This window comes from Drosophila willistoni, chromosome 3R (genome assembly GCF_018902025.1).
Source record: "Drosophila willistoni isolate 14030-0811.24 chromosome 3R, UCI_dwil_1.1, whole genome shotgun sequence".
Lineage (NCBI taxonomy): Eukaryota > Metazoa > Arthropoda > Insecta > Diptera > Drosophilidae > Drosophila > Drosophila willistoni.
The window spans coordinates 28,154,162-28,163,719 of record NC_061086.1 but is presented as its reverse complement, the minus strand read 5'-3'; the positions used below and the strand labels follow the sequence as shown (position 1 = coordinate 28,163,719).

General features: G+C 43.1%; 4 protein-coding genes across 4 annotated transcripts; 2 read left to right on the top strand and 2 right to left on the bottom strand.

Annotated features, from left to right (window-relative positions):
- The first annotated feature begins 298 nt into the window (after positions 1-298).
- On the top strand, positions 299-2,792 carry LOC6648206 (protein hemingway). Its single transcript, XM_002069543.4, has 3 exons — positions 299-768; positions 865-2,330; positions 2,395-2,792. The coding sequence occupies exons 1-3, from the start codon at positions 544-546 to the stop codon at positions 2,693-2,695; spliced, it is 1,992 nt and encodes a 663-aa protein (XP_002069579.2). The 5' UTR covers positions 299-543; the 3' UTR covers positions 2,696-2,792.
- On the bottom strand, positions 2,759-4,418 carry LOC6648207 (Werner Syndrome-like exonuclease). The gene is made up of 7 exons (XM_002069544.3): positions 4,336-4,418; positions 4,198-4,272; positions 4,036-4,140; positions 3,773-3,981; positions 3,490-3,717; positions 3,186-3,429; positions 2,759-3,128 (listed from the first exon to the last, which is right to left on the bottom strand). Exons 1-7 carry the CDS (start codon positions 4,387-4,389, stop codon positions 2,973-2,975), a joined length of 1,071 nt encoding a protein of 356 aa, XP_002069580.2. The 5' UTR covers positions 4,390-4,418; the 3' UTR covers positions 2,759-2,972.
- A 147-nt stretch (positions 4,419-4,565) lies between these two features.
- On the top strand, positions 4,566-5,837 carry LOC6648208 (nucleoporin Nup43). The gene is made up of 2 exons (XM_002069545.4): positions 4,566-4,932; positions 4,995-5,837. The coding sequence occupies exons 1-2, from the start codon at positions 4,650-4,652 to the stop codon at positions 5,789-5,791; spliced, it is 1,080 nt and encodes a 359-aa protein (XP_002069581.2). The 5' UTR covers positions 4,566-4,649; the 3' UTR covers positions 5,792-5,837.
- Positions 5,838-5,907: 70 nt separating this feature from the next.
- On the bottom strand, positions 5,908-9,202 carry LOC6647632 (protein glass). The gene is made up of 4 exons (XM_002069546.4): positions 9,062-9,202; positions 8,629-8,759; positions 7,004-8,553; positions 5,908-6,934 (listed from the first exon to the last, which is right to left on the bottom strand). The coding sequence occupies exons 1-4, from the start codon at positions 9,105-9,107 to the stop codon at positions 6,799-6,801; spliced, it is 1,863 nt and encodes a 620-aa protein (XP_002069582.3). The 5' UTR covers positions 9,108-9,202; the 3' UTR covers positions 5,908-6,798.
- Between the last annotated feature and the right edge of the window lie 356 nt (positions 9,203-9,558).

Sequence of the window (9,558 nt, the reverse complement as noted above, 5' to 3'; positions counted from 1 at the left end):
CTGACAATAAAAGCAAAAACAAAAAACAAAATGAACAAGTGTGAAATGTGATACAAGGAAAACAACAAAAAGAACAATATTCTTAACTTTATCGATGGCAACCAAGTTGCACCTGCCTCAAGCTCAAGAGAGGCAGAAAAATTAGCTTCTGCTCCTTTTTTCCCTCCCTGTGAGCTCCACTTGACAGTGTTTAAGTGCAATATATGTACGTGGTTGTGGAAAATGATGGGGATGGGGCTATATTGAACTCAGTAAACAATAATCTAAGGAGTCAGATAGAACTCACTCTATTGTCAAAATTCATAGTTCAAAGATTAGACAGTTAACGAGAAATACTACAGAAGGGCACACACAATATTTCAATGATTCTCTTATTTTATTTTATTTTTTGAAAATAAGAAAAGTCCACGAAATATTATTAGAACGTCATTAGTTTTGTGCCATTACACAACAAGAACAACAACAACAACAACAAGGACAACGATTATACATTCTTAACAATATCAACACAAAGAGTTTTTAGTGTAATTTTCTTTATTTTAAATGATGTCAGAGGTGCCGGTTAATTCCGATGATGAATATGTGGACGAGTCCTTTGAGGAGGACTCCCAATCTGAGGTTGAAGAAGAACAGGAAATCTCAGAGGACGATTATGACGATGCCAACCAAATGCAGCTAGAGCAACTGGAAGAGGAGCAGGAGGATGAGGAAGAGGAGAGTGATAGCCAAAGCGAGAGCGATGTGGAGGCAGAGTTTATGCGCGGCAATGTAAGTGACGGCAAAGATTTGCCGGAGCTGACAATCAAAGAGTTTAGCCTAAATACCAAAATAAATGTCCTGCCCCCCAATCCCAATCCCCCACAGCCACATGCACGTCGCCAGCAATTGTATAGCGGTCGTTCAACTGGGGGTTTCAATCACACACGAATGCCGACCTATCCCAGCTCTTCATCGGACGATGAGAGTAATGTGGTCGTAACCAAGACTGTGGCCGAGGTGAATGAATTGGTAGGCGTACTCAGAATTCATGAGGAGGATGAGGCCCTATCAGTTCGCACCCTGAAACCGGGTAGTGCGCATAATAAGACTGTCAGAGAAGAGCAGAGAGAACCTGATGTAACGGAAGTTGAAGAAATCGAAGAGGAGGAGGAGGAGGATGAGGAGGAAGTGATACAATATCATGCTGTTAATAATAACTACATCGATGATGATGCCGAATCAGTGGATGAAGAGGAAGAGGAAGAGGAGCTACAGATTGAGGAGAATGAAGATGATCAAAAGACTGAAGTAGATCACCATGAATACAATGATATGGGCGACGAGGATCAAGAGCAATACCTGGACGACGACAACGGCGGCGGCGAGGAGGAAGAAGTAATCCAAATGAACATGGAAGACACGGTGACTGTTGTCGATGCCAGCGATAATAGTAGTGATCAGAGTGGACCCGTTAGCAGAATGCATAACGCCGACAATCTTTCTCTCTACTCGGCTGAGACCGAATTCACCGTAGTTCAGGAACGTACGCCACGCAAACCGTCTGGTATTCCGATGCCCGTAAGCCTGAACTCAAGCCGTTCAGCACGTCAACGTGGCGAGGCAAACGTAGAGCCGCCACCAATGGAGAATGTCCAACCACCAGAAACTTATCAACAGACTGATCTTGAGTTTATTGGTTACGAAAAGGAAGTGGTGGAAACTACTCCTCCGCCACAATTGGAGGACTTTGTTAACGATAGTTCCATGAAACCGGATGCTGCAGCCGTCAAGTATCTGGAACAGAAAATGACTCAAATGTCCGAAATGATCATGAATTCATTTCGCATGAGCGGCGGCGCTGTTAACAATCCAGCTCTCGAACAATTGGCCATGGCCACGGGAATGATGCAGTCACATGCTGCTAGGCTAGGAACGGTCGAGGAATGCGATAGTATTTCCACCACAGGGTCATCGGCTCAGATTAGCTCACGCAGCTGTGGGGATAGACGTAGGCCAACACCGCAGCATCATCACCTGGATTCCCAGAATACGGTGGGTACTGTGCGCTCTGCCAGACTAGCCCGGCCCAGTTGTCGCTGCCCATCCGCTATGGACAGCCTGGCGGGTGTGGCAGAACTGCAGCCTGAAATGGAATTGGATATGGACGAGTTCCTCATGGATGAGTGTGGCCAGGGCGATGGTCTTATGAGACATCACCCACATCGACGTCGGCAACAGCAAAATGTCAATTGTGGCTTCTCCAGTGCAACTCCCAGTACCACGTACAGCAGCGGTGCAGGCAAATGTGCTCCTGGTGCCTTGCGTCCGCGTTCCTCCACTGATAAAGTCAAGTAAGTTTCATTTTGAAGTACACATAGTATTGCCAATTAATCATTTTTTTGTCTCTTTGAACAGCAATAAAAATGCGGGACGCAAAAGTTTCAGTTTTTCCAATTACCAGGTGCGTGAGATTGAGCGACAGAATCACATTTTGCTCAAGAAAATGATGTCCGTTAAGCCGACGGCTACCATAAAGGCCAGCACAAGCAGTATTAAGTGTAATCCCAATGCACCACCAAAGCAAACGCCTCCAGTTGCTCGACTTTCCAGCGCCGCTGTTAATCGCAAAAAAGGTCAACGACAAATTGATTTGGACAATGATCTGCTTAAGCGAAAACTTGAGGCCATTGGCGCCCGTCGTCCGCAATTCAAATGATGCTTAATCATGGCGCTGACGGTTCCAACTGTGTTCATATTATAAGTTTAGTTCCAAAGCGAATTTACAAAATTAAAATTTATTGCAAGTTGAGAAATGTAAAAAAAGTGGGAATTGTGTAAATTTTATCTAGCAATGGGCAAATGGGGCCATGAAAAAAATAGCCAATTAACATATAATCTAACAGAAATAATTGCAAATAAATGTTTGTTAACGTATAAAAATTAAAATAAAATATTGAAGTACAAGAGAAATGCATGCATCTAACATGATTTGCTTAAATCGTCACCTGAGTGATCTTATCAAGAAATGTTTCTCCTAATGCTTTAACTGCTTTAAAGGCAGCATCACCATTTTGTTCTTTGAAATTGGCTTCATTCTGTAATTTAACCTTTTCCCTCTGCTCCAAATCTCTGTAGATAACTTGACCAATCTGAAAATTATAAATGATATAGCAAGGCATTCGTCCAGAAGGAACTTTTCCACTTACATAAACATCTATGGCCGCATACATTAATTGATTCTCATCGAGGGGTATGACATGCCATTTACTCATCCGAACTTTTTTACTTTTATCCATGGCCTTTTTGGCAATGAAATTGGCCAAGCGTTCCAGACTCCAACGACCTCCAGTTTCACATATTTCATTACACCAAACACCCAGATCGACGCATTTCTCAATAAGAGGATCGGCTGAAACCTCTGGAAAGTCTCGTTGAAGTTTGCGGAAATCTCTTTAAAGATTGCAAGAAATTTATGTGGGAATTTTTGCGAAATAGTTTATGGAAACTTACGCCTTGATATTGACGCCATGCAACCGTACTTTCGGATGATTAAGTAAAGCCACTAAAGCTGCGGGCAGTTTCTTTAGTTTACTCAGCTGGTAAACATAACAACATCGTTCATCCACGCATACTTGAATAACTGAAGATTTGCCTGGCCCCGTTTGAAACGAGAATGGCCATTCCATATCGAAGGCCATGGGCACCACATCCAGTGTGGTTTGTTTGTCTATCCATTGGCTAAAAAACAAATTGTTAATGATTGTTTAGCAGATAGAACTCTAGACACACTTACATTACATCATCAGCCGAAGCAGCTATTTCATGGTTCTCTGTATAATATTTGATGGCTCCTTTATACTTAATAAAAGGCAATTTTTCTGGTTTTTCCTTTTCCGGCGAAGGAGTACCCTCTTCGGCCATAGATCGAGTGCTGCGTGTAAGTCGAGCACTTCGCCGCTTAGGTGGATTCTCACCGTCCTCCTCGTTCTTTATGTCTTTGACCTTAAATTGAAAATGTTTGGATTAATGATCAATTGGATTGGAAATTACACTTACCTCTGTGGGAGTATCTTGATTCTTGCGCTTAGAGGCAGGCTTGGCGATTTGGGCGTTTCTGAGTTTAGGCGTATTCTCCTTCTCCACGTAATCGTCCTCTTGTTTCTAAATAAAAGTGATATATTTATTTTCTTTTGTTACTACGACAATAACAAAACTTACCTGTTTTTCTGTTGGAGTGTTTTTCTCCTTTTGTTTATCAATTGTTTTTGGAGTTCCCTTGAGTGCTGCAGGTTTCTGAATTTAAATTTACTTCAAATCTGTATCATTAAATCTTTTATATATTTAAACACAACTTACTTGATCTCCATTTAAATTCGTCTTAGTCGGCATTTTGATTAAATATTTATCCATATTTATAAACAACAACAATTTTCCTTCCCGCCAAAACTCAAAGAATGTGTCTGCAGGCTTATCAGCAAAATCCCAAAAAAATACTAGATTTCTTGCCGGTAGCTATTCAGTAAGATTTGGTCACACCAAAAAGCGCCAAATGAGAAAAAATACTACAAAATACTAGATAACTTGCCGGTTTGTGGTAGGTCACACTATAAAGGCCGCGTTGTGTTTATACATTATTGTTATTTGTAATTTTTAAAAAGCAGTTTAAAACAATGGCCGCAAATGTCTCCATACATTATGTGTCAGAAAAGATTTCTAAAGTGCGATGGGTGCCAGAGCAGTTGCAGGAAAGCGAACGTTTCATCAGCGGCAGCTGGGACATGAGCAAAAATTTCGTACGCATTTGGCGCCTGCAATCCAATCAGCATCAATTCGGCAATACGGATGCAAGTTTGGATTTTACCCCGCGTTGCAATGACAAAATCGCCATGCAGGACGAAGTGAATGGCCTGGAATTTGTAGACCACAATACTCTGGCTGTGGGCTGTGCAGATGGTAAGAATCGGATGCAGAGACCAGCAACAGCTGATATCTAAATTCCCTCCAACCACTTCCAGGTCATCTTAGTCTCTTTAATTTGCAGCGTGCCGTAGAAGAGGACAAGCTACAGTTTCAGGCACGCAGCGAACGTCTACATAGCCTAAAACGCAGTGACAGTTCCGCACCTTGTACTGCAATTGCCGCCTATGGCAGTGATGTGGCTACAGTGGGGGAGGATGGAGTTCTCAATGTCCTCAGTGCCAACAATTTGAAGCAAGTAAAACGTTCCATCGATGCCGATAGCATATCTTTGTTTGCCGTTACCTATGTCAACCAGCATGAATTGGTTACGGCCAATCGAATGGGCGTATTACGAATGTTCGATACTCGCCTTTCCAGCGAAGCTCAGCCAAAAATAGCCTTCATGGCTGCCTGTGAAGATGACAAAGCATCGAATTTTGTTTCCGCTATAACGGTGCATCCCATGCAGCAACATATCCTTATGTGTGGCAGTGAAGAGGGCACAGTTACTGTATGGGATTTACGGAATTTAGCATATCCTGCTTCTTATCTAACCGCCCACAATAGTCCTATCAATGATATACGTTTTCATAGCAAGGATCCCTCCAAGCTTTTCACCGCAGCAGAGGGAGGAGAAGTTTGGCTCTGGTCGGAGAATAAGGCTCTAAATGAGAGCAATCAAAAGGATGGCAATAGTGCCTGGCTAAGTGGAGAACGTGTACGTACATTAATTGATTTGGGTGGCGTTCTAACCAATACGCGCAAAGCTATTAATTCCTTTGATGTTCATGGATCCCGCCTAGTTTGTGGCAGTGACACGGAGGCTGTTTATATAGTAGATGATATTTTCTAGTGCAACAAATTAAGATTAAATTTTCACTTATTATACAAATCACATAGTTATCTGATTTGAATGACTGGCTATGGGTTAATCTTTTTGATTGAAAGTCAATTGGTCAATCTTTCACAATCTATTGACATATCTTTTAATTGTTAATTGTTACTTCAATCATCTTAAATTCTATCTTGGATAAGCCAAATATTTTATATTTATAATTTATTTCAGTATACGCAAAAATTGGCTTAAATCAAAGCACCTGTCTATAACTAAAACTACATATGCATATTCAATGATACATAACCATTTTGATTTGAATTGTTTTGAGTGCTTGCTGTGTCTGTATGTGTGTGTGTGTGTGTGTGTGTGTCCTTTTACTTACATTTATTAAACTTAATTACTAATTCGTTTGCTAATTTTGAATAGATTTATGCGTGTTTATCAACTACAATAGATTGTTTATATGAACTAATTTCGCGTCGCTAACATTGGTTCAGAATAGTCAATGAGTAATAAATACAATAATATTTAGGAAGGATATATATATATATAATTATGTATATATTTACAATTGATTGTTAATTTGGTTCAATACAATTTATATGTATTCTGTTTTTTTGAAATTTGAGCATTTTCAACTGCATTTCAATTAGGACTTGTAGATCATTCCTACTCTATGGTTAAGTTCTCGATTTACTTGCAGAGATTCAATTGTCTTTTCCATTTATTTCCTTATTAAGGATTATTAACTTCATGTCCTTTGGGCTCTAATAGAAACGCTCGAACTTGGCTGGTTTGTTGAGTGCACAGAAATAATACCCTGAATAGTTTTGTGTAGCGCCGGGTGGAGTATAGTCGCTGATGCTATAATTTCCATAATCATAGTTGGTCATGTGTGGGTGGTGATGATGGTGCACATGATGTGGATGTGAATGCGGATGCGGATGTGAATGTGGATGCGAATGGTGGTGCGGGTGCGTGGGGTGATAATGTTGAAAACCGCCAGCACTGCGTGGCTTTTGTCATGTGATTATACTGTTGCCACTAATGCCATTGCCACCACCGCTTCCTCCACTGCTGCTGCTGCTGCCATTGCCATTGTTGTTATTGTTGCCATGGACGCGCATGTGCCGATTGAGATTGCCCGACTGGGAGAATCTGAATGGTAGACGACAAAAATTGATTAGATTCCAGCCAATTCCAGGATTTTCCTGTATCAACACTTACCTGAGCAGACACAATTTGCACTGGTAGGGCTTCTCGCCGCTATGGATGCGCAAATGCTTGGTTAATGTGGAGCTATCCGAGAAGGACTTCTTGCAGGAGGAGCATCGGTAGGGCCGCTCCCCGGAATGGGTGCGCATGTGCGTGGTGACGCTGGAACTTTGCGAGAATCGTCTATCACAAATGGGACAACGGAACGGCTTCTGGCCGGTGTGTGTGCGTACGTGGGCCGTCAGATTTGCGGCCTGGGAGAAGCTCTTGTTGCAGTCGGGACATCGGTATGGCCGTTCCCCCGAATGCGTGCGTAGGTGCGTCTTCAGTGTGCTGGGCCGGGCATAGGTTTTCCCACAGAGGCGACACAAATTTGGTTTCATATCGCCTCCGCTGGCACTGTCCTCGCCATCCTCGCCATTGCTATCCTCTCCATCATCATCATAGGTGGAGAGGCCCAAACTCAAAGCAGCTGCCTGATAGCTGCTCGGACTCTTGTGCGGCGGAGAATAACCCTGAACATGTCCCGCCGATACTGTCCCAGCATAAGGATAACCAAGGGCGGCCGCTGTGCTTGCAGCAGGCGGCGATGGTGACTCCTTTTCAGTCACAGTCAGCGGCGGTAGAGCTCCTAATGCTGCCGCAGCTGCTGCTGCTGTTGCTGTTGCGGCCGGAGCACGAAAATCCGCCGTAAATGAATAGGTAGCCGAGGCGGGATAATGGGTGGGACTTAGTAGCGGCGGATAGAGCACATTTACCGCTGCTGCAGCCGCCGTGGAATTATTTGGCGGTGTCCAATTCATTTGTGAGCACTGCATGGGCACTCCGCTTCCATCAGCTGCCCCATAGCCATGATGCATGGTCATGTTCATGCTGACATTCACACTCATACTTGGATACATGGCGGCGGCTGTGGGAGCATTAGAGCCGGACGACTCGTAATAACAACCGGAGCCGGCTCCATTTCCATTCCCACTCGTTGTGCTAATGCTATTGTGGAGCATGTTTCCACCGAGCGATGCCTGATTTTGTGCCTGTTGAGGGTGGTGCTGATGCTGATGTTGATGCTGCTGATGCTGGTGCTGGTGTTGGTGATTGCTGGAATGTCCGTGTCCCCCATGTCCGTGCTGCTGGCTGCCATTCGGGGAGATGAGCATTTGGTGCGGATGCACCGTATAGGACAGCGATGCCTGATGCGGATTGGTGGCAAAATTGTAAGAGGCACCGCATGGCGAAAAGGGGAACAAACTGGGCAACGGATCAATGTCCAGCGGCGGTAGACCAGGAAATGTGGAGGCCATCTCGTCGGTATTCCAATAACTGCCGTTGCCGGCTCCACTTGATGCTAAATTACCGCTACCGCCGGCGGGTGGTGTATTATTTAACTGGCTTGTTGTGCCCAGCACAGCGTCACTGTCACCGTCACCGACTCCCACTCCGACACCGATGGTGGGATCAAAGCAGCCACCGCAATCGAAATCACTGCTGGTAAGCGAGGATATGGGCAGGGCGGTATTACCTTGGCAGGATAAGCAGCCGACACAGGATGCAGCACACTCTTGCTGTGATACGAAGGAAACACTTGACTTTAATGCGACACGTCTAAAAATTTGGATTTATGCGAATTTAGAAAATACCTGCGGACTGTCCAGCGCCAGGACGAATAATGGATTGTTGGGCACATAGCCCGTTTCTGGTTCCACAGGACCACCGTTTGAGACATCGCACGATATGTACATAGCTCCACCCTCTTGATCTTCCAGGGAATCTGCGCAGATGAACAAATGAATCAAAATTAAATACTTAAACACGGCTGCAGCACTGGAAGGATGTCAGCCTGGCCATCAACTAAGGCAGGCTGTGGGTATCTGATAGATACATTTCACCCAATTCAATGCTGGCCTGCAACCACTGTGCGTATCGCGAAACTCCGCCCCTCACACATACACAGGCGCACCACCAACACCAATCACACACACACACACACACAGATGAACGAGAGCCCGCCATTTGCTTTACTCTCGCGTATTGGCTTATGGTTCCAACTCGAATGGCATTTATCACACTCACCCAGAATTATGCTCAAGAGTTTGGAACTTTTATATAACAATCCCATGACATGACTTCACTTCTAAGTCGTTCGATTCCAGCCCTTGTTGTTGTTTTTGTTTTATTTCGCGTTTTTCTACGTTTCATTTTGCGGCTTTAATTTCCAACTAGAAAAATTCACAAAAACAATGAAACACATTTACATTTACATAGATAATAATAATTTGGTCTTTGGCATTTTATATTTTATTGTATCGTTCATATAAAACACTCAATTTGATTTAATATTTAGTAACTGTATTATCATTTGCTGATTGTCGTAATTAAAAATAGGATTACTCAAAGTAATTTAGTTTAAAAATCTTTCTAAGATCTGAAAATATTTTTAAGCTGATTTTAACTCAATTATTGCATTCATTTTTTTTAGAATAGGAAATTTTAAAGTTTAGAATTTATAAATTCTATCGAAAAGTGGGCCTTGTGACTGCTTTATAATCTATTGGTTTATTGAATATTCA